Source organism: Stylophora pistillata, chromosome 11, assembly GCF_964205215.1.
Source record: "Stylophora pistillata chromosome 11, jaStyPist1.2, whole genome shotgun sequence".
NCBI lineage: Eukaryota > Metazoa > Cnidaria > Anthozoa > Scleractinia > Pocilloporidae > Stylophora > Stylophora pistillata.
In genome coordinates, this window is record NC_142529.1 from 14,513,631 (window position 1) to 14,538,300 (window position 24,670).

General features: G+C 37.5%; 3 protein-coding genes and 2 pseudogenes across 6 annotated transcripts in view; 3 read left to right on the plus strand and 2 right to left on the minus strand.

Moving 5' to 3' along the window:
• LOC111319115 (inactive tyrosine-protein kinase 7) overlaps nucleotides 1-24,670 on the minus strand; it is a 344,836-nt gene that overhangs the window by 86,791 nt on the left and 233,375 nt on the right. The gene's annotated exons all lie outside the window — the stretch shown is intronic.
• Nucleotides 1-24,670, plus strand: part of LOC148720188 (matrilin-1-like) — a 208,818-nt gene that overhangs the window by 16,644 nt on the left and 167,504 nt on the right. The gene's annotated exons all lie outside the window — the stretch shown is intronic.
• LOC148720190 (uncharacterized) lies at nucleotides 7,202-8,364 on the plus strand (annotated as a pseudogene).
• Nucleotides 10,629-18,083, plus strand: LOC111346694 (lactadherin). Of its 3 annotated transcripts, XM_088739690.1 has the most exons (5): nucleotides 10,630-10,915; nucleotides 12,106-12,348; nucleotides 13,344-13,673; nucleotides 14,774-15,075; nucleotides 16,658-18,083. In XM_088739690.1, the coding sequence occupies exons 3-5, from the start codon at nucleotides 13,364-13,366 to the stop codon at nucleotides 16,793-16,795; spliced, it is 750 nt and encodes a 249-aa protein (XP_088595816.1). In that variant the 5' UTR covers nucleotides 10,630-10,915; nucleotides 12,106-12,348; nucleotides 13,344-13,363; the 3' UTR covers nucleotides 16,796-18,083. The 3 variants fall into 3 exon arrangements, with proteins under 3 accessions (XP_022809703.2, XP_088595816.1, XP_088595817.1); XM_022953968.2 differs by lacking the exon at nucleotides 12,106-12,348 and having other exon boundaries at nucleotides 10,629-10,915; XM_088739691.1 differs by lacking the exon at nucleotides 12,106-12,348 and having other exon boundaries at nucleotides 10,630-10,875.
• LOC148720191 (uncharacterized) overlaps nucleotides 23,571-24,670 on the minus strand; it is a 5,929-nt pseudogene continuing 4,829 nt past the window's right edge.

Consider the following 24,670-nt stretch of genomic DNA (forward strand, 5'->3'; position numbering starts at 1 on the left):
TGTGAAGGAGAAGAGAATGTTGACTGCTGAAAAAAAAATTTATTGTTCTTGTAAACCACCTGCCAAAGAGGGGGAGCATCACACTTCTTCAAATGTTTTCAATTGTGTTCCATCTTCTGTTATATTGGTTGTTGTCGCCATCATTCCAAAGTCGTTTCGTTTTTCCTGCAGTTTACCTGTACTCGCGAAGAAAGACTATTTCGTATTCAGAGCGTCCACCTAACCAAGCTGATATTTTGCAACCCTGTTGAGAATAACTTCCTCGGTAGCGTCTACTCATCTAAAATGCGGGAAAAGATCAAACTTCCTCTGATGGAAAAGAAAAGCTAATAACAACTGTTCGATGTTTGACGTTTTTCAGTCGGTAAATATTAATTCAATGGTGAATTTTCATTTGGAGGCAAACTTGTGGAGACTTCTGTAGGCTTGCTATTTCGTAATAGGACAAAACTCTTCTTAGTGCTAACTGCACTTTATAATAATGAATTTTTAATTAAATAGCAATTTCAATCTTTAAATTTGACTGACATAGTAAAGAATTTCAATTGGTGAGGAAGAATCATTCTATTCTCAAAAATAGGACAGCTGTTTCGTCGTTTATCCTTTGCGCGTTAAAAATTTTGGAGTATTTTCCGACATTGAATGTATCTTTACATTCAAATTCATCCTGTAGAAAAATTTGGTGTGCGCTAGAAAAAAAACCCATGAGAAACAGCAATGATCAATTCCATTTCATGCACTGACTGTAATTTAGTGAGTAAGTCCGCACTGAAAGGGTGGCAAACGTAGAAGCAATTATACTTCCATAATTTTATTAAACCAAAAAACTAAAAAATTACCGTGCCATTTTAGTCCAGCTAATCTTTAGAAGCGGAAATATCATCAAAGATCTAATATAAACGAAACAGAAACCTCCTCTAATTAACCAACTGACTGTCGAATGAGGAATTCAAATGTGGATTGTGCAATCACAGGCGTCCCAAGCTCACGTCTTGAGGAAAAAAGAAAGATTATCTCTTGAAAGCGTCACGCTTTGTGCGACGCGGTGTTAAGTTACAAGAGGAACCGTTGAGAATTTGAATGCGTTATAAAGAATATTATGGGCAACGGGATATGGCACATTTACCACACTAGATATTCCGAAATTTGAACATTTTACACGTAAGATTGATAAAACTGACTCACTTCTTGTGTGTCCGTTGTGGTTTTTGGCGATTTCCAACGTTTTTGGGCTTGCTTTGCCATCATTGTTTTTCCTGTTATCAGACGAAGTCAAGGCTGCACAATACGATTTTGACCGTTGTCCATGTGGTGGCGGTCTGCGCCAAGAAAATTAATCTATTCCGCAACTTTTTTACCAACATCGTACGATCCAAGATCATTGCACCCTGGAAAGTGTCTTAATTACAAAAATTTCCGCGCTGTATGCTGAAAACGAGCGACATCTACCCTTGTTTCCAAGTTCGATTCGTTCCGCCTGTGCCTTTGACGTACAGACTGCACACGGCCGCGCAAGAGGCTTGGGTCTAAGGTCAATTTAGTTGGACTTGGGACACCTGTGCCCTCACGTTCTACTAGAAAAGCATGGACATTCCGCTATCGGAAAGCATTTGATTGACGAATACGATAAACGACGAATGAATTCCTTTGGAATTTCGTAATCCGTAGCAATTTGGAGTAATAAATATGTAGTAAATAGAAAAAAGCACCCCTACACACCCAAAAAGACTCCATTGGTTTGTTTGAATAACAACGCTTTCAGGCATATTCGTAATCATCTAATGTTTAACACCTACATTTCTGTATCTATATACACTAGTAAATCTTTTCCACATCTGTCAATGGTGACAGGATGTCATCCAAACTTTACATCATTTCTTTAAGTATTCTTTTAAAATTCGTAACGTAATAGTTACATAACAAGCGTGTAGATATCTATGATGTATTATTGATTCATGATCTTCATTGAAACCCTCAAGGATGAACCGTAGGTAAATAAATTTGAATTGATTTGACCTTTTGATGGCTACCTGTTGATGTTTCAGCCTTGATCTTATTGATGTGATGTCGAGCAGTCTGAGAATCATTATCAGTCGTAGCAAACTAAAAATAGTAACTTGGCGATACTGGTCTGGAATTTCTTTTTTTCATGTCCAAATATTCTCGTTACCAAATTGTATGTTATCCATTTGATTCTATGTCCACCGTTTTTTTCTAAAAACACTCAGCTGTATTCCTCACTCAGTTAGACTCTTTTAGAGAAACTTTTTGCACAAGAGAAAATCAAAACAAAGCTATGAGAGTCCGCAACGACAATTATAGTTTGTCTAACATGACAAGGATTATGTATATAACAGGTGTTTGCTTCCAGACATTATTCGTCCAAGGTAGAAAACTTAACTTAAGTTATTAAATTAAATATAGTCGAATTCTGAAGAACAACAAAATTTGAATAGTGACTGTCTGAATTCTTTCGATAGATCTTTGAAAACCAAAATTGTTTTTTAAGTCATCCCTTAACCCTTCGGATGTCCAAGAAGGACACAACATTGAAAGCATAGCTTATCATTATTATCCATTAACATCTTAGACAAGATAATGTATCTACGAATGCACTCAAAGAAATTCTCTAAATAGCTCAAAAATGTGTTTATAGTTGTCATGTATATGAAAGTGATAGTTTTCAACGAAAGAGGAAAACGGCGCAGTTTTCTTTATAGGAGAGAAATGTACTTGTTGCGATTGATTACGTACACTTCAGAAGATGCACCAAACTTTTTCATCGAAGTTACCCAGATAACCTCTGCTTTAAAGTACAGTTTGAAGTTTAGTTATAGTAAAAAAGCAAATTTTAGAGCCACACGAACCTTATGTTTAAGTATTTTGTCTGCGCTCCTTTATCATTTTCGAGAAACCGCTCGCCATTTTGTCTTGCTTAACTCCTGTCAACTTCCTGCATTGCGAGTTTCGCCATTTGGATTCTGCGACAATTATGTGTTTATCCAAACGCGATTGGTGTTGTTAGAATAAGGTTTGTGTTTTCAATAGGAGTACATTTACATAGCCAACATAAAGTCCCACAGGCCATTTTGATCACAAAATATGAAGATCAAACTTTTACTGACAGCTAAGCCGGTAGGGGATTTGAGTTTATTTCACAGGGATTATCCTCAGTAGGGGGGAGGGGAAGGGGAGGGGGAGGGGGAGGGGTTAGAGTTTAACCTTTGACGATTGACACCATTGACTGATATCAGACTCATTAAACAAACTGAAGACAGCATTCTTTGTCTAGGGGAATTTTGAGGCAGAATCACCTTGAATGGAGTTTATTTTACCGAATCATTCTCTCCAAGGAAGTTAATCTACGAATTTAAATAGCGACGCGCAGCTTCGTCTTTTGGATGAACTGATAAATATTTCCTTTCGTAGAGACCGACTGATGAGGTACTCCAATTAGTTTTGGGTGGGTAAATATCGTTACGTTTAGCAAATATGTGTCACGATGAGTGATTGAGATCAACAATTCTATACATCGATTTAAAAGCGTTAGCTTATTGTATTTCAAACAAGTTTTTCAGACGAATCGAAAAGAAGAAGTCATTTCATGTAGTCTGTTTATAAATCCGCAAAATGAGCAAAAAAGGAAAGCCTTTTTTTCTTCAACGGGAAGTCGAGAAAACCGCTCTAAGCGACAGCGATAGTTAACAACAGGGTTGACCTTATACTTTCTGTTCTTTTGATGCTGCTTATATATAATCACTGAAAAAGGTACGAAAAGAGTCCTTAAGGATAGCGAGTGAAGGACTGAAATAACTTCTCGAGGAGAAAAGAAACAAATTTAACTATTTCAGTACACATCAATTAATCTGTCAGCGTCTATTTGACGGGTGGTGAAACATCTTTCATATATCTTGGCCAAATGTGATTGGCTAGAACGTTTTTAGGAAGTGTAGCCTTAAATTGGTGGTACATCTCAGTCAACAAACTGCTGCTTAGCTCCTCGGTTTGCTCAACAGCTCCAAAACATCAAAAGGATTTCTTTTCAGCTGGTTTTTCGAGGACATGGGAGTTTTGTTTCACTTTTTCCTCATGTCTGTGGTTCTCCCCCTCGGACAATTCATCCTGCTCGGAAGGTAGGTATTGAATCTTGCATTTGCTGATGAGAGACCTTTGTTTTTCTCCTCTAAATTTTTCAGATATACAATTTACTAAAACAGAAAGGAAACACATTTTAAGGACTGAAATTCTCGTAGATAGAGGCCTAACTAACAAAATGGCTACATAACTCATTGTCCCTTTTAAAAATAATCTTGATTCTTTCTTACAAAATGCAAACGTAAGCTTACAAAGCTTTTAGTTATGACCGGAAAATATTCGCAATTCCTTAACTGGAAATATTTTTCCCTGCTTATAGTCTCGAACTCTTTTCAGACAAAAGATTCACCAAAGCTTTATCAAGGTCGTCCAAAAATAATGAAAATATTTTCGCAAATCCGTAGATATGTCTGGTGCTCCCATGTTGTCAAGGGAGAGCCTATGTTTATGAAAAGCCTCGCACTCAGGGAAATAATAGTTGATGTATTAATTATTTGGAAAGGAATCGTTTTGAATGCGACTCATAGCTTCCCTTATTTTTTACTTTCTCCAGTGAAATAAGAATCTCCCTTTGGGTACATTATTATTTTCTTTTGTCATATTAGTTGACAGGATTTATCTTTTCATTTCCACACCCCGAAAACATATTGCAGACAGGTGTTAAATATACCAAAACGGTTGTCCTGTAACTTTTAGAACTCGGCATTCGAGGCATACTGTTTCCGTCATGGCACCTTTCCTGTGTTATATATTACGCAGTTTTTGGAAGTTTAATGAGGAAGTTTTTCATAGCTAATACAAACAAACACATGACAGGACGGAAAATGCGTGCATTGTGAGTACCTCCCGTTTTCTCATAGAAAGCCTTAGAAAACTTTTCTAAGGCTTTGTATTGGACAACGGGGGGTACTTACAGTGCACGCATTTTCCGTCCTGTCCTAAGAATTGTTGAAATGCAGACGAGAAATTATTTTACTTGTTAATAATGCGAAAGGAGTGCTGACTGCGAATAAATATCTAACTGTGAACGTATTAAAATTAGTTATATTTAACAAATTTTTATTTGGAACATTTTCTTAACTCATTTAAAACCGATGCACAATGAAGCGAAGGAAGGTTTTACACTTCAATAACGGTTTCCGAGGGTTTATTTTATTTTCTTCAATATGTACTCGTTTTATTTAAGACAAATTCAATTGTTATGGAATATGAGAAAAACAAACCAGAACAAAACCAACTATTAAAAATTAAAAATTTGGTCGCGCTGGTGCATGCGTAACGTGAAATAGACGCGCGCAGGAAGTTTGCAGAGCACGAGAGTAGTGAAAGAGTTGCTGGTGAGGCCAAGAGATATTTCAAGACTAAAGTTTTTCTCAAAGAATTTACGACCACTGATATAAAGATCCACTAAAATTTTATAAGGTTATCCAGAATGAATGAAAATATTTTCGCAAATCTGTTGATATGTTTGGTGCTTGCACGCACTCAAGAAAGAGTCCATGTTGATGAAAAGACTCGCGCTCGGGGAAGTAAAAATTGATGTAGTAGCTATTTGGAAAGGAAATTATTTGAATTCGAGTAACTGCCTCCCTTCTTTTTATATTCTCCTATGGAATAAGAGTCTCTCTCTGGGTACATCATTATTCGCTGGTGTCATGTTTAGTTGAAATCATTTGTTTGATTTAAGAAAACTCTTGTGGTAAAAATTTTAGCACCACAAAAACACATTCCCGACAGGTGTTAAGCATATAAAAAAACGCTTGTCTTGTAACTTTTATAACTCGGTAGTCGAAGTTATTAAAGGCTGATAGTTTCTAAAGAGACTGTTTGGGGCTGCGTTGGTGGGGGTAACGAAATAATTTAGATATATCAACAAAGGTGAAATGGTAAATTGGCCACCGTAACGATTACAAAAGCTGACGTTTCGAGCGTTCGCCCTTCGTCGGAGCCGCGTTAGCGTTCGAGCGTTAGCCCTTCGCTCCGACGAAGGGCTAACGCTCGAAACGTCAGCTTTTGTAATCGTTACGGTGGTCAATTTACCATTTCAACTTTGTTGATATATCCAAATAGTCGAAGTTATTGTTTGAAGAAATATACACCCCGGCGGCTCATTAGGACTTGGGCGCGCGCTCTATCATAATAACTCTTAGGATAGGTGAGGAAATTGTGATTTGAAATAATGTACACAATGGAAGTTACTAAGTTTTTTGGGTACGAATTTTCATCGGAGTTCGGTCTTGTCAAAGCTACACTTTGTCGGTATCATGTTTAACAAATGTGAAGCTATTTGTTTAAGGTGTCCCGTAGAAAGTAAGTGAGATCAATAATCAACCGCCAACCGTAAACAAAGTTTAAAACACAACCAGCTATCATCTGATAACAAGCTTTGGTAGTGACTTTTTGTTTTCTTTTGCTGATAAGAAAAATAAGCATTAGGGGCTGTTTATAACTGAAAAAGCTATCTCAACCTAGAATCTTTTGTTAACCAAAAAAGAGAAAACATGAGAAGACAGCCTATTTGGCAAATGACTTACCCCGTCACCCCGCTACAACCTCTTAACCTGAAAAACAATTTAATTCAGTCAAAACTAAAAAAAAAAATGGTGTCTAGCAAAAATTACTGAAACAATATCCAATAATATATGGCACTACCTCCCCCCACCTCAGAAAAGGGCTTCACACTACGTAACGGATGCCGTTTTCAGTTCCTTGAATACATATGCGAGAAAACTGCATCTCTGGCATACCCAGACATAAAACAGTAAAGGGATATACCAATAATTGCTCAAAAAACTTAGGCAAATGTAGACACAAAAAACAAAGTTTCTTGCCAATAGAATACCAGAATGAACACAAATATGCGTCTAGTTATTAGTACTTTGTCATGAGTGTTTCATATGAAGCCTTGAGCAATACCAGTCAGCGACGGCAAACCACTCTCCGATTCGTTACAAATCTTCTTGGGAGGAGAACACGCGGGTGTTACTCTGCTTATAATGGAGGTCTACTCGGTAGTCATTCACAACCACTTAAACTGATTTTTTTTTTCTTTGCAGCATCACTCGATCCAAGCCAGATGTTATCAGTACTGTATCCACCCTAATTTTTACCTGTGCTCCCTGTGCGCATAGCCGCTAGTCTGGGGTGTGCAGCCCGTTGAGCAGTCAGAGAGTGGAAAGGCTCTCAAAGGTCACGTCTCTAACACAAATCGGTGAAAAGATCCGTGCGAATGTCTGGTGTTTCGCTAGAGCGAGCTCACTTGTCAAAGCTACAATTACTTCAAAACTGGTAAAATTTGTGAGTTGAATAAGGGAACCAAGGAAGCAACACCTGAGAAGTTTGTTGAAGATGAAACTAGATTTTACATGCCACGGTGGAAAAACAGAGGTGTGGATGCAAAAAACATAGTCTTTATCAGTATTTTTGTATTAAAGACTAGTACAAAAACGAAAAAAATGTAACTATATCGTGCGATTTGATATGGAATATACCTTGTTGAAATTAATGATCCTTGCTTGGTTAATAAAATTTAAGAGGATCCAGAAAGTAATTGTTATCGAACGATAACCATTTTATTGCTCCTTCTGCCAAGTTTCTTTAGGCTCCATTCCCGAGATTCCTGTCAAGTCGTGTGGAGAGATCAAAGCCAGCGAACAAGGGATAGCAGTCAGCGGTAGATATTGGCTGGAGCCTCAGGAAACAAAAATGAAATCCAACAAACTTCTAGTACCCGAATTAGTATTACCGGTATCTTAACTTTCAGAAAATACACGAAAAAATAGAATTGGATCAAAGAATGCAAGTTTATATGGGATTCATACTTTCTCTCCAGGTTTATTGCGACACAATATCATTGGATGAGGCCTGGACTCTTCTCGGTCGGTTTTCAAACAGTGACAACAAAAGCTGATGAATGACTCAGGATACTGGTGGTATGACAGTGCTGAAGCTGTAGGAGAAACCGCTGATTCGTCATACATCGTGGACATAATCATACCAGGGTTCTAACTGGTCAGTGGCAGTGAGCTTAAGATCACGCGCAGTAATGACTTTGGACACACTCCTTTGTGGCAATTGAGAAGGAACTGTCTGAGCGGGCAGACATTCCGCTCCAAAATCACTCGCTGTGGTGACTTCAGAAACGGTTTAGTTTGGTCTGATAGAAATAGAAAATGCCCTCCTTCTGTAAATAATTTCCTGTCATTTATGATTTTATGCTTTATCTGACCGTAACTTTCTTGAGAAACAAAATTAGCAATTCCTTGTAACCAAGAAATCCAGCTAGACAAATCTAGACAAATCTGGCCTGATGTATTACGTGACGTGATTATGCCTATTGTTCCCTTGTTCTTTGACTCTTTTCGCGGGTACATAAAAGTGAAAGAGGTCGTGAAACTAACAACTAGTCAACGCAAAAAATTAGAATGAAAAATTACTTTTTCATGGAAAGGAAAGATTGTAGTAGCTGCGAGCATTTCGACGGAGTTTCAGCCCTGATTTCTTTTCTAGAATGCCAGGACGACGTATCAAGTTATATGCGTTATTAACCAAGCGTGAGGTAAAGATTGCTGGATATTGGACGGGTTCTTTTCAGCAAAGAGGGAGGCTTATATCCAGCCATCTTGACGGAACAAGCTTGGTTAATAAAGGATTTATTTCATTGCAGAAAGGTTTCGCTATATCAAGAATTTGAAGTGCCACCAGCTATCCAGCGAATTTCCTCGGGTGCGAATTAATTTTTTTCCAGCGAGTTAATTTTGGCTTCGAAAGGGAAAAAAATAAAGAGATAGCAGCTACTCCAATCTTTGCTTTCCATGAAATAAGAAGGAATTTTAAAAGACAGAATTTTCATTTATTTTTGTTGTTTTCAAGATGATGGTGAATGAAAAATATATAGATACCCGCACACTTGGGGCAATCAGTAACCTTATTGCTGTATACACTTTCCACTAATAATTATGCTTTTTTTGATGACGCCGTATTTTCTAAAATTGTGTTCTACAATTTTTAAGAAAATTTGATCAGAAAACCACACGGATACCAATTTGAATCTTAAAAAAAAATTTAAAGGCTATTTTATTCGCTTGCATTTTAACAGAGTTTAACTGATAATTTATTTTGTCATTTGATGCTGCATATAACTACCGAAAAAAGTACAAAAAGAGTTCTAAGGGAAAGTGAGTGAAAGGCAGATTAACTGTCTGAGGAAAAAATTAACTAAATGAACTCCTTCAGTACGTATCAATTAATCTCACAGCGTCTCTGTGACGTGCGGGAAAACATCTTTCATATATCCAAATTTGATTGGCTGACACGTTTCTTGGAAGTGTAGTCTTAAATTGGTGGCATATAGTCAGCAAACTGTTGTTAAGCTCCTCAGTTTGCTTGACAGTTCCAAAACATCGAAAGAATTCCTTTTCAGCTAGCTTTGTGCGGACATGCGAGTTTTTCTCCACTTGTACCTTATCTCTGTGGTTCTTCCCCTCGGACAATTTCAGTACTGCCTAGATGGTATGTTTTAAAGCTTGCATTTGTTAAAAAGAAACCTTTATTTTTCTGCTCTTAATTTCTCAGCCAAGCAACATGTCAAAAACAAAAGGAAACGCGCCTTTTCCAGGACTGAAATTCTCGTATATAGAGGCCTAACTAACGAAATGGCTACTGAAACTCATCGTCCACTTTTTTAAAATGCGCTGTTATCTTTTGTTCGTTCAAAGTTATTCTAGATATTACATTTTACAATATGCGAACGTGTGTTTGCAAAGTTTTTAGCTATGACCGAACAAAATCCGCAGTTACTTAATTGGTTATCTTTTTTAAAGCTTATAGCCTCGAATTCTTTTGAGAAACTAATATAAAGATCCACTGGTTTTATGAAGGTCAACCATAACAGAGTAAATAGAGGCTATTAACTCTGACCAAAATTAATGAGCATATTTTCGCAAACTCCGTATACGTGTCTAGTGCTTGCACGAACTCAAGGAACAGCCTCTGGTAAGCCTCACGCTCAGGGAAATAAAAGTTGATTAATTAGGTGAAAAGTTAGGGAACTGTTTGAATTCGAAAAATTGCCCCCCATCTTCTTACATTCTCCTGTGGAATAAGAACCTCTTATTGGGTAAATAATTATTCACTGGTTTCATATCTAGTTGACAATTTTTTTTAACTGAAGAAAACTTGCGTAGTAAAAACGCTTGTCTTGTAATTTTTAAAACTCTGCATTTGAGGCATACTGCTTTCGTCATAACACCCTTCCTTTCTTATGAATTACCCAATTTTTGGAAGCCTAATGAGTAAGTTTTTTCAAAGCTAATAAAATCATAGAGAAAATTGTTGAAACGCAGGAAGAGCAATTATCTTTCTTATAATGCAAAAGGAATACTGGCTGCGAATGAGCGGCAACATCCAAACTTCTCACTTGACAGGTGGCTAAGAGATAGACGACATGGATGTCTAACCATAAACATATTAAAGTTGATTATTTTTAACAACTCTTTATTGGTGCATTTTCATAATTTAGTCGAAATCGATGAAGCGTCGGAAAGAAACCTCAGAAGCGGTTTCCAAGGTTTTTTTCATTTTATTCAACATGTACAGGTTTCATTATAAACAAATTAAGTCACCAGCCACTATAAGTGCACAGACATCAGCTAACGGAAACATGTTAAAATGAATACAATCCGGTAAAATATTTGCAGCCCTTTTTATTCGTTGGATGTCGGCTAAGCACAAGAGTACCTACATCTGCTGACGGACACTTATGGAAAGGAATATAGTCCGGTAAAATATTTACAACTCTTTTTCATTCGTTGGATGCTGAGTAAGTACAAACTCTACTATATCTGCTGGTTATGTTTCAGAAATATTAAGCGGAAAGTTTATGTTGGATTCTGGACATAAAACAGGAATATGCTTGTATTTTTGTCAAACTCAGATCTCTTCCGAGAGGCGAACAATCTTAAGCTTAAGAATAAATTTACTCATTCATATTTAGAATTCTAAATGATAACAAATGTTGGAGTTGTTCTCAATGCATTGGTGGTCATTAAAATTTAAAGAAATTGGAGAAAAATGGGGCTGAGATGCATTAATATTCGCATCGCTCCAAGCATGGATCATGGAGCCTAGATTTACACTTTTAAGTTTGATTTCAGAAAAAGCATATTTCTTTGGCATATAATGTAAGAACCCAAAATATATCACCAGAATGTCAGATGTCATTTCAAGGTACATGTAGGGATGCAATGCAGAGAGCTTTTAAATTATTTAACAGTGTATATAGCTGTAGACATTATTTTTAGCTGTACATAGTTGGTGCAAAGTATTTACATGTCAAACTTGCCCGCAACTGAATTATTTACTTTTCGCGAGAATTGAATACGCTTTTTTAATTTGATTTCATAAGACTCCCGGTTAATTTCTAGGAGCTGATTATATATTTAGAGATTTAGCTTGAGCCCACTACTTTTTTTCGATACTGCTACAAATAGGATGGAAACAGAAGGTCGGTAATTCATACCTGACGCAAATTGAGCATAATTTGAGTTTTTAGCGACAATATTTTCGTTTCAATATCGTATTTTCAGTACAATCCTTTTTTTCAAGGTCAGTAAAAATAAGTTATTGGTATCTCTGAAAGTTCTTGGTGCGACTAGACGATAGCCTTTAATTGATTGTTCTGTCACGCTAACTCGTTGCGTTACACGTCTTCACGTATTGTTTCATTATGCATTGTGGTATAGCACTGGGCATGCTGTCAATTAAATTATAATTTTGTAGGTGCTCCCGGTGAAGATGCTTTCTCGTTTCACCTTAAACGTTTATTCTCAATAAACCCGGTTACGCTGCCGAAGAAGAGTTCTGACCTCGTTTATTTTTTGGGTAATGGATCAGAGCTTGACAAATCGGAACATCGATTTTTTCCCATTTTCTCAGCAACGAAATTAGTTTACCTCGCCTGTATCTACACAGCGGAACATTAAAAACCAATCACGCGAGATTCTTTTGCAGATTATGTAAACATCCTTGAGATCGAAAGTAATCATCTGTTGAAAAGCTATTTGAATATCGTCAAAGAGGAGGAAGAATAGCAGACTTAGTCACAATTAGAAAGCACAGACATCTGAAGTAATTCAAGTTTAGTTGAAAGGCGCTTATCGCAAATTTCTAGATGCGTGTTAACTGGTAAAAAGATCTCAGCTCAAGTTAGACCGCTGGATTATGGATTAGGGCTCTAATATTCAAGAGAGAAAGGTAAAAAGCCATTTGATAACTTGTAATTGTCGAAGTATTATAACATGTTTGTGCATGGAGCCAACAACCCTACTGCAAAACAATTTCATAGATACAAGTAGTGTTTTCACTTCAATTGTAATGCAATGGCATTCGAATTAATTAACGTATTATGAGAAAAATATTGAATTCGGACAAACAAGTACATTGTGGGAAAATGCAGAAGCATATTTGTTGTTTTGCATAATGAAGGCATCTAAAAATCTGAGAACGATGTCCCAGTTAGACTGAGAAGGATTCAGAAAACAGCGAAGTTGCGCGGTTCTCGGGTTGTTTCCAAGAGGCATATATACTTTTAAGTATATAGGCTTAAAAGGCTTTAAAAAGCTTAAAAGGCTTAAAAGCCTTCGCATGAAAGTTTATTCCAAACGCTAAAAGTAATTTCGTTTTTCCAAAGAAAAATTGCGATATGTAGAAATAATTCAGCGTGGATCAGGTCCGTCGGCACGGTTCTATAAGTCCTTGTTTGAAGAGCCTTTAGAATGCTTCCGCTATGTTCTGGAAAGTTCAGAAATATTCGGTTTCCACCGGGAAAAGGTTTTATGGATGAGTGGCGGTCAGTTATGATACCAACACCACAATTTACTGAGAATTTCTTCAATGTTCTTATTAATAAATCCTCTCATAGCAAAAACTTCTAATCAATAATCGCTTGAGTTATCAAAACGACTGTAGCTGCGGTATTTTGCAATGTTAATAATCGACGATCATCGCAAAACTTGCAAGTTATCGTCGACATTTCCTCATTATCTCCATTGGGAAAATATATCACGGCACCTCAGCGATATTTTTATCTTAGTTACGCAATATTTCACTGCAGACTAGCGATGGATAATTTTTCGGCAAATGGTGGATATTAAATTGACCAATTAGAGCACGCGCTTTACTTTGCTTATGTTATAAATACTTGTCTAGCCCCTTCCAATCCCTGTAACTGATTTTCTTAACCATTGCAGTATTACTAAATTCAAGGCAGATGTTCCCAGCACTGTATCTCTTTTACTTGAAATCCTTGATCCCTCTGGTCATGGCTACTGGCCCCCTGTGTAACCTGGCCGAGCAATCAGTGAGTGGAAAAGCTCTTAAGGGTCACACATATAAGTCAAAAAGGGTGCAAAATCCTTACGAATGTTGGGTATTTTGCGACAGTGAAGTCACATGCCAGAGCTACAATTACGTCAAGACTGGTAAAATATGTGAACTGAATTACATAACCGAGGAAGAGAAACCGGAGGATTTTGTCCAAGATGAAACCAGATTTTACATGAGAAAGTGGAAAAACAGAGGTAGGTACATACTGTGTCAGTACTTAAACTAAGTAATGAAAAAAATTAAAATCACCTGACTAAGGTATTTGACACCCTCAGGAGACAGCTATGGCGAGTCTCGACTCAACCCAATGGTTAGGGTTGGAGTTGCAGAAATCTATTGACCTTTTTCCAGTATTTTGATGTTAGGGTTACAGTTTAGGGTTAGGGTTACAGTTGGGTTAGGGTTTGAGCAACCATAAGTCAAGTGACAAGCATTCTCGTTGCCTTCCAGCATCCTGGGGCAAGTAGCCAGATGGCACTGGTCCTGCTGAGCCCAAAACATTTTGCACTAACCTGATAATTTAAAAACTGTTACTTGCACCTTGAGTACTAATCTCAAATTGAGCCCTGCAAGCCTTTTGACAACTACCGTCCCCTTCTAAATCCCTATTCTTTACTAAGATTTACACAAAACTTTCTAGTTTTACTAATATTATAACTAGTTAACAGCTTGCATAGTTAGAGACATGAAAATAGCAATATAGTGACAAAAGGAAGAATTTATTAATTAATTCCTAAACCAATTCACTTTACGTAGTTATATCAAAATGCCTTAGAAGGTACCATAACGTCACGCAAAGGGCCATGTAATTGATTTTGAGTGTTATGCAGTATGTTTAAGGTGATACGTCACGGAATAGCTGTAGGTCCTAAGCGTTGAGGGGGATCGATGTGTAAGAGTATGGATCCTAAATACCTACGAGTTGGGTCGCACAATGGCTGTAAGTCTTAATTGCAGAAAGGGATACGTCACACAGTAGCAGTAGATCTATAAAGCTGAAAGCGGTTTGTCACGAAAGAGCTATCAATTTCTCTTTTTAAATATGTTGTTGGTGATTGTTACTCAGCAGTCTTGTCTCATCGAAAATTTGAAGTTATATTCCGTAATTGACATCATTTTCTATCTTCTTGTGGCCGTAACTTGACAATTTGCTGGTATTTTGAGGATAAATCCATCTGTTATGACTTCTGGGAGAGAAAGTCGTAAGCTTTTACAGCCCAGACTTATAGGCCCTAATTACGTTTCTATCTGAAATTTTGATGCGTCAGTACTTCGTGTTTTTATTATCATTTAGCTGTTTGTACCGCTGTAGGAGTAGAAGATCTTCACATAGTACCTGACGCCCAAATCACAGGAAGTTCCTATTTTTTAAGTTATTATCCGCACATGGGACGGCTAAATGGAGTGAAAGGTTGGTGTCAGAAAACTAAAACAATCACCGATGACTACTTACAAGTTGATATGGGAGCACTGCGCATTGTCTGCGCAGTCGCAACACAAGGGAAGAAAAATGGGTCATTCGTCAAAAGCTACAGGCTTTCCTTCTCTACTAATGGGAGCCGTTGGAGTGCATTTCAGGAAAAAAACATCGACAAGGTTTGAAATAATTCTAACATAATGTCCTCTTGCTTTTTTATGTTCTTGAATAGGTGTGCTGATCATCCTTAAAATATTAATTTGTGAGAGTCACTTGACGGTTTTTGGCTTAAAAATTACGCGAAAAAATCTCGTTGATATTATTTAAGATTATTAAGAAATACTTGATAATTCTATCTTAATTTCGGACGAAAATGTACCAGTCAATTCATGCTAATGATACTCAATGCCATATATCTTAGTTATTAGGTGCACCATGATTAGTAAGTTTAGTGGGTCGTATTTCATTGTACCACCCGCTTCATTTAAAAGTTTGTTTCAATTTAAATCTTACCCCTTAATTCGAACCCAGAGATGTAAAAAATATCGTAATAATCCTTCACGCTTGGGCCATAAATCCGTCTGGAAAATACGAGGTTTCGTAATTTACAAAACAGACCGATAAAACGAGGTTAGTAAGATGGTTATTTCATGCATGGGTTCAGATAGAGCAGGACTATGAGGATATCAATTCAAATAAACTATTTAATTTAGCGGGTCATACAGTGAAATCCAGGCTCTGTTTCTCGAAAGTCCCGGTAACTAAACGAGCCCGAAGCCATGTTTTAAAATCAAAATATAATGAATATAAAAGCACGTTCTGGCATCCAAATCAATCCATTTTGTTTCTTTAGCTGATAATTTTATTGCATTATTTTCAAAACTTTTGAAATCCCCATCTTAAATTAAAACAGAACAGCTTTATGGGCTCGTTAAGTTACCGTAACTTTCGAGAAACGGATCCTAGGTCCGCTAAATTGACAAGTCATGGCGCAAGTACCAACTGACTGATATGATAATAGGTTTTACATTTACATACAGTCTGAAAGAATGTGAGGTTAGATTTATGAAAAGTGATAATCCTTTTTACCAAAGAGACGCCATTTTTTTTAATATCTCAAATTGTAAACAATACTTTTAAGTATTGTTTCAAGTATTGTTGTTTTAAGTGTTGTTTTAAGTATTGTTAAAAAAACTCAATATATCAAAATGTTCTTACCGAAGACAGACTGACTCCGCAATTACCTATCTACAATCAAATCTCCGTAATCATCTACCGAGAATCGAATGTACCCATTATAAATCCATAAGGACGTCATCTGTAACTGCGTAAGAACAATACTGCCGCTCTATAAGTACTTATGTAAATAGTCTTTAATTATAATTTAGCATTAGAATGGAGGGGGTGGGGTTTCTGGATCTTTTATACTTTGTACGCTATAGATTTTAACTTGTAACGTAGGAAATGTATTTTTATCCCATGAACGAATAAAGATATAATATTATTGATATTATTAATTGATCCGCTCACTCCGTTCGTGGCATCATTAGGTGCAGTTTAAGAGATTCGCTGTAGAGAGGGAGGGGAGGGTGATTCGGGCGGTGTATGACTCACTCTCTTCAAGATAAGAAATGATACACAGTCAGGATGATACAAAAAATCTACCAAGCCCAAAAATGCTAGGAAGAAAACTCCTGGAAAATTTTGTGTAAACTATTATAATGTGACATATAATGTCTGGATTTTATTTTGTATTTGCAGATCTTCCAAGGGAACTCAGACTTGAATAGCATTGTACAGCACACTCTGAATAACCCAGTCCAAGCAAGATACATTCGATTTTATCCTGTCACCTTTTCGACATTCCCTTGTATGAGGGTTGAAGTGTTTGCGCAGTGAATGTGGAATCATCAAGAGTGACTTTTACTGCATAAAATGATTGTGTCCGTGAGCTATAGAATACATGTGTTCCATTTTGCGCATTTCATCAGTGAGTTGTTAAAACTTGGGTGTTTTTATAGGTGTAAGTCTGGTATTTTGAGCACTTACTGTTTTGACGAGCCCGCAAGGCGAGTTGGCTGGCTTTATTTATAGAGGGTAGCACTTAAGGTGGCTCGTACCGGTTTTCGTTTTTTTGATGGTTTGTAACTTTGAAAGAATACAACAGAAAGACTGACCAAGGCCAGTTGAACACTTTTACGGGGTTGAATTATATAATCATTGGTTATCCAAAAATAGCTGTCATTTCGTCACTAGCAGTTTCCATGGCAACGCTTTCATAGGCTTATTCAGACGCATTTTTTAGCTTGTGGCTTAAATAATTCGAAAAATAACCCGGTGACCCCATGATTTTTTTCAGTGGTTGCTTTTGGCACTTGAAAAGGAAAATGCACAAAGATTTTTAAAAAATTCTACGAAGCGGAATTTCAGAAAATCTAGAAAAAAGGCAATTATCAGACATCGCAAATTTCCTTCCGTAGAATTTTCTAGTTTTTTTTCTGATGATTCCTTTCGACGTTATTATCATATTGGAACAATAAAAAGAAGGGGTCACCGGACTTGTTTTCATGCAACAGCTTTCGTGAGTTTAGCAATTTCCACGCGCTTTCTCGCGCATTTACAAATCTGGATTCTATAAGATCGACGTTTGCTCATGATCTGTTATAGCTACCGCTGACAATTGCGTGTGCTCGCGCGCGCGCCTACGATCTGATGTTTACAGACGTTTACTGCTAATTAAGAAAATCATTAAACAGCTGTCAAAGATAGCCTCCCGGGCTCATCTTAAAAATCCTACACACGACTTCTGGCTATATCATATTATTTTCCTTTAAGTTTCAAAGTCTTCTTCCACTTCAGGTAGATTATCCTTCACTTGAGTTCTTCTTTTTTCGCCGTCGCAAGATTTCATATCGGTTGAATATTTCTTTTAAATGTGAAGTGAAGCAACCTTTACTTCTCCAGAAATCGTCTTCTTTATCTTAGTTTCTATCTCCTGCATTCACAGTAGCCGCTCAACACATCAAATACAAGCTCTTAGGTAAACTTCTCACAAAAGTAGAAAAAATTCCACGCGCCGCCATCTTTGTTTTGAATTTTCATCTTTTGATCTCGCGCTTCTTTCGCACGTTTCTCTCGCGCGCGTCACTCAAGAGTGACCTGTTCTCCGCGCGAGGAAACTGGTACGATGGCTCATACCAGCGCTATGTTGGTGTTCAACTTTTAGCAGTTGAACACCAACATAGCGCTAACTCGCCGAAAACGCTTCAAAATAGCCTGAGACGCTAGGAATCAACAAAGAAAACAACAAGGCAATAAGGTAAGCCCATTTTATTTCAAAACAAGGCATTTTTTCTCTCTTTTAAGGCAAACCGATAACATTCCATACAAACCTTTATAAATATAAAACGTTGCGCAACACGGTAAGAATCACGTCCGCTTTTCAAGTAATGAGCTTGGGCTGCCTGTGATGAGTTGAGTTAAGTCCCGAATGAATGGAGAAACTTATAAGCTCTACCCTTACCATAGAAAAATGATATCCTGTAATTCTAGAACGGGTTTGTCAATCAATCCTGACTTAACAAAGACAACGCACTATTTCCGACACAGTGTAAGTAGACCCACATGTGGTGAATGAATTTTAGATGTTTCCAGCGTTATTTCGTAGGTAGATGTCATGTTGTCCTTGATAGCCCCCAAACGTTGGTCCAAAACTACTACAGCGGTAGATTGCATATCCTTGATATGGTTATTGAGCCAGCTTAACAGGTTTATAACCATGCACGTTGTAGAGCGAGAAAATAAAGGCTTTAGCCGCCGATGTATACCTACAAGAACCTCAGTTCAGCCAGGGAGATTGATCAGAAGAATGTTTGCTAAGTGTAATCGCTTCGAGACTAAATCGTTCCGAATGTTGTAAGGCTCCTTGAATTTTACACTAAGTGTTTAAGCTGTATTTCTTTTCTAATAGGGGTATGTTTCTAACGAAATTGTGGTGCTGCGTCGACGGGGGATATCATAAGATAATTTGGTTTTGTCAGCTTAGTTGATACTGCAAATCTGCCACCTTGAAGAGTTTCGAAAGCTTACGTTTCGAGCCGTAGTTCTTCGTTAGGTTGAAATGTCTACAAAAGAGTGCTCCGGTCTCTGAATATGTTTCAAGGCTTAATTAGCTCTTGTGTACTTGCTTTCGTCGCATTTTTAAAATATCTTCGCCATAAAAATCTTCTAACAAAAGATACAGCCACTTCAGTTTCCAACCAACATTCCTGATTCGTAAATATCGAACACTACTTGACTATGTTGATTTGTTCAAATCAAAAAATCAAAACGATCGCTGATTCGTTCGAATCAACATAAAAAAAAATTATTTTAAAAATTTCAAGTTACAATTATAGATACATAAGCGTATGTTCATCTTGATGATCGAGAAGTAAATCACGCGGAAAGTTTGCGACGTTTGTAGGATGGTAAAGAGTTGTTTTATACGTGCACGAAAGGGGATGACGAAGTAGGAACGACTGCGGCAACAAAAAGCCTGATAGGTGTTTTTGGTTTTTTTCGCTGTTTTTTTTTTCTTTGTTTTTTTTCCTGTGAGGCCAATGAGCAATGAAGCAACTTCGCCAGATTTACTGAAGTACGAACTGCTAATGTAAATTAAAATGGAAATGTTTAGAAATATCAGCGTAAGTTCGCTTAGAAAATTTTGTTGTAGCTCATAGTGCATATTGCTCCAGCTACAGTCAGACCGTTTTGTTCTAACACCAAGTTTACCATAAGTCTTATTCTCCATTTCTTAGATCAAAAACTGGCCAAGGTTATATAACGGCATTCATTGACAGGCAAAACAGTAGATTTGGGTTTTATTTATTCATCCCATCACCGATATCATCTGCAGATGCAATAACTTTGTGAAACTAACACTGCAGCAGCTTCCCTGCACCAAAATTTCTCGCTTATTGAAGGTCACCTCGTAGATGCGGAACATCTTCATTCTGAAAAACAAAACAAAACAAAAAAATCAATAGAAGTTGTTTTTAGTTCAGTAGGGAGTATCTGTCGATAACAGGAAGGAATCGACAGAATTCGACCGCAACAACGTTTAATGCGCAGGTTTTAGCTGGTCACAGCATCTGTTCATTTATTGTATACGAATAAAGCCATGTGAAAGCCATATCATAGACTGGACTATGTTAAACCAATATTTAGCCGACATTTAATTATCTGTGTCAGAGAACTAAAACTACATTAAGATACCTATTACACGAAGTCATTTTTTTGCGTATCTATTTAGCTAATCATATGTACAAATCAATTCTGATAGAGGAAAAATTTTAAAAAAATTTAAAACACGGCTTTTTCAAGCCCTAAAGAGCTCTTATTTTGTCTCAAAGATGTCCTGCAGACTGGTGACGAGTCAGCGGGTGATGGCGCATAAAACTGTGAAAAGTCTCAGTTGACACTAATATCTCTTTTAATTTTGTATTAGGGGCCAACCATTTAACTTTTGAGGGGGGTGGGTGATTTTGAAGAAAAATTTCCCCCAAGCACTTGTTGGACGAAAAAAATTGCATGCAGCCCAAATGTAACAGAAAAAATGTACCAAAAAATCGGAAAAAATATCCTGCACAGCAGATTGTTAGGAAAAAAATTTCTTGATGACCAGAAATCACCACCCCCCCCCCCTCAAAAGTTAAATGATCGGCCCCTTAGTCAACGTTGAAATACTCTTGAAATAATGTCCGATAGCGGTGTATAACCTATCTTTGGCAAGCACGACCGAGCGTTATGATACATCTTACAGTGCGGTTGAGCCCTACGAAGGAGAACCGCGCGCATTAAACGAAGATTTCGACGAAGACTGCGGACAAAGACGGTTTCTCAACCGTTATGTTCAGGTCAAGATCAGAAACAAAATTCCCGTTACTGAATGTTTAGTTCGTTGCGTCTGTGTTTAGTTTTCTGTTACAAAATCTATGTCAAAGAGGGGTAGCTGTGTTCGTTTCTGCAAAAGTTCCTCTCGGTCAGTGCTCTAGAGTTTCGTTGCTACATAGTAATTCCTTCAGCAAACCGAAGGTAACTTCTGACGGCGGCATCGAAAGGATCTGCTGTATCACGAGCACGATGATTTTTCGCCGAGAAGTCATCCGGCAGTTATACTGCAAGTTTCTCCCTTCGTCCGAGATTGCAAAGACAGAGGCTATCGTCGTCGTCGAACTAATCAAACGGAAAACGAGTGAGTTTATAGTCTTCTGATTCAGTTTTATCTCAAATAGGGATGTGAATAAAGAAAAACGTCTCTAGTTTCAGTGCAGCATTGCCACGTAACCCATTTCGCTGACATCAGCATTGAAAATGAAAATTGCATATGCATCGATTTTCACACAGCACTTGGATTCCAGCTACCATCTAATTCATCAATATTTGTGTTTCACATTTTATCTCGTTACAGTGCTTTTATTGGAATTAGAATTGATGGCTTGTGAGATGGATTTTTGGAAACCCAGGTTATTCAGACGATAGGATAGCGGCCAGCTCAGGAAAGGGCTTAGCCTTAACTACAATTGATGTATTTCAGTCATTAAAATAGTATGGAAACTACAATTCGTGAGATTTTTATACGATAAATGTTGTAGTGAGGAAAGGCAAGGAGTGTGAATACATCTCAAGGGCATGAAATAAACAACAATATAAAAAGCTCACCATTCCTCGCTTGCGAAATTCCAGCCGAATAGTGGGAACAAGCCCATTAATCAGCATTCCTTTTACTATAGCTGAATTCAATAGCGAACTTCCTCTGAATTGACCTGTCGTAAGGGTTCATAACAGCCGTCTTCGATGTCGGAGTGGACCTTAAGGCTGACGACTTTGAAGAGTAAAATCTCCTTGACGTTGAAGATCAAAACGCGTTCATTTTGGGAAGTAGTGTAAAGAAATATCCGGTGTATGTGTACTATTCTTGTAGCTAACACGCAATATGCTCGACTCTCCTACATTTCATAGTTTCCGATGTGTCTTCGTAGTTTTCTACGTCACAGCTATGCAAGATCGATGATCGTTTTGGCCGCCCGTCAAATGCGGGCACTTTTTGAAAAAATAGTTCTTTCAATGCGCAAAAAAATGGTCAAGAAGAACTTGCTAGGCGCTAAGGTCAATTATGTCAAATTTTAGATACAGCTATCAACCAGAAAACGCAAATAAAAATCCTGTCGTGGGCACTTCAATGCCACGTAATATGTTTCATCATTGGAACATGAGCTCATGTTCTCTTGTGCCAATTTATATCTTTGCTTTATGACGTTAAAACTTATAAAAATAGGGATGATTGGAAAACATTTAAGGGGACGCACAATCCTCAATAGATTTTAAAAGCCTGTTTGCAACGAATCCTGGTTCCTTTTATTTCTTATCATTATTTTTATGACTTTCCTCGTTTTAAGTGTAATGTGGCCTTGATACGTTGATAAATATAAAATCATAAAAATTCATAATTAAACTGAAGCTTACTGCTATTCTAAAATAGATTACCTCTAGGATACGACTTGTTTTGATTGCCAGTGAACAAGCGTAGTTAAAGTTTAGTGAGAATTAGCTACCTGTGCCATGGCCAAAAGTAGTTACGACTACTCAAAATGTACATAGCCACAAAATCATTGGCCATGATTATTTAAGTGAAGTCAAACGGCATCAGTAACTGAACGCAGATGTATGAATAAAAAGAAAGGCGTGGCTGAAGTAAACACAAGAGAACAAGCTTTTGATTTGATTATGTTCATCATATTGTCCAGCTGACTGAAGTCTTCTTCCTCAACCACTTGGCCATCTTTACCGGCAATTGAGAGAAGGGTACTCTGATGTATACCAGGACCAATCCCTACAGCAGTAACTCTAACATCCTTTGTCTTTGACAAGATAAACGCATGCCATGAATGACACGTTTTCGTATATACCAAAACAGTGGATAGCGATGAAGACATGCTCTAAAGCTACGAAAATCCCTGGCTATTTACCTTCAAGCGAAATTTGCGCCCGATATTATTGTAATCGTTGCAGGAATAATGAATTTAAATCATCTTTTTATGCGATATCATCCTACTGTTTTATCAAATAGTAAAACAACTATTCACCTCAGTGTTAGTGCCTAGAGGTGGATATTCATCGAGCCGCGAAGCTGCGGGGTAAATATCTACCACTCATCACCTTCACTTCTGTGGATAGTTGTTAAATATCATGGATTGAACCAACCTCACAATCAAGCCAGCTTGTGAAATATCACGAATGCATACATACATTCACACACACACACACACACACACACACACACGCACACACACACGCACACGCACACGCACAAACAGGCATATACACTTGTAGATACATTTCAACATGATTGTGTAACATGTGTACATAGCTAGCAGGGTATCTTTGCGTTGAATGTGATTGGTTGGTCCAGTAAACATAAACTCGCTTTCAACAACAGTGACACTTTATTGTTCGACCTCGTGCTTTTTTCGCGCCCACATGGGATCCAGGGAAACCCAGCGACCGCATCAGTGATAAAAGTTATCATCCGAATCCAATTTTACTTTCGCATTTGGTGAAATAATTTCCTTACATCTGTTACGTTACTACTGCTTAAACATTATGTGAGAAAAAATAAAAAACAAAATAACTACTATAATAAACTCATTTTGAAATATTTCGCTATTTCATCGGCAAATGTCTTGAAGTTAAACTTTCTGTTGTCTTTAGGTTTTATTGGTTTTCCATCTGTGAGTACAATCATGACAGTGTCTGGTCTATCTCCTCCTTCCTCGGTAAACAGCTGATTCGGTGCCATCTTTAAGGCCAGATCAGTACGGGTTTGTAGTTCCAGCTGACGAAGTTCTTTGGCTATTTTCTCCAATAGTTCATTCTTGTCATGATATTGTGATTCTGAAAATTTAAACACCATTCGCGCCTTCTGATGAAGCCGAAGTGGTCCCCATGTGATGCAGGGTGGATTTTTTAACCAGGTCACCCATGAAGATGATAGCCTTATTGAGATTGCCTATTCCCACACTCTTAGATTTGTGGAGAACGATTGCAATGTCTAGTTCAGCTGTGCATGGAGGAGCTGTTGAAAAGGAAGAGTGAAATATCTTGAAGAAAAGATCTAGTAGATCTAGTTTGGACTCCGTACGTACTCTCGCTGAAATCATGTATTACATAATAGATTATCCCATGGAAAAAGCGCACGAACGATTTTTATTCACGAGTTGCGATACATCAAGTATTTCACTCCACTGTGAGGTACTATCGTTCGTGTCTCTGATTGAACGAACGATGTAATTTCACAGTCGTTCGCTCTTCTGATTGGTTGGTTGTGTATTTTGTATGAATTTAACGCAGGCTTTTTTCATTTGTAAATCTCAGTATGTATGAAATAAATTAAAAGCATGAAACTGCCTGGTTTTCTCTTTACTATTGATTTCGAATAATAACAAAAAGAAAACTGTCGTAAGATTTTAGAGTAGCACTCACGGCATTCTTGTTCATTGCATGAAACTGTCTTTTTCACTGGCCCCAATTCACTGCAGTCTTTTCCATCGTTAGACGGCGGGGGATTGGTGCAGGTTCTTGTAAACGTTTTTACTCCTCCTCCGCATGTCACACTGCACTTTAACTCAGACCATTCAGAGAAGCCACCATCAATCGCTGGAGTGAGAAAATAACGCTGATTCAGCTATTTGTCCAATAAAACAACAATTATAATTCGTGACAGCATCTTTGAAT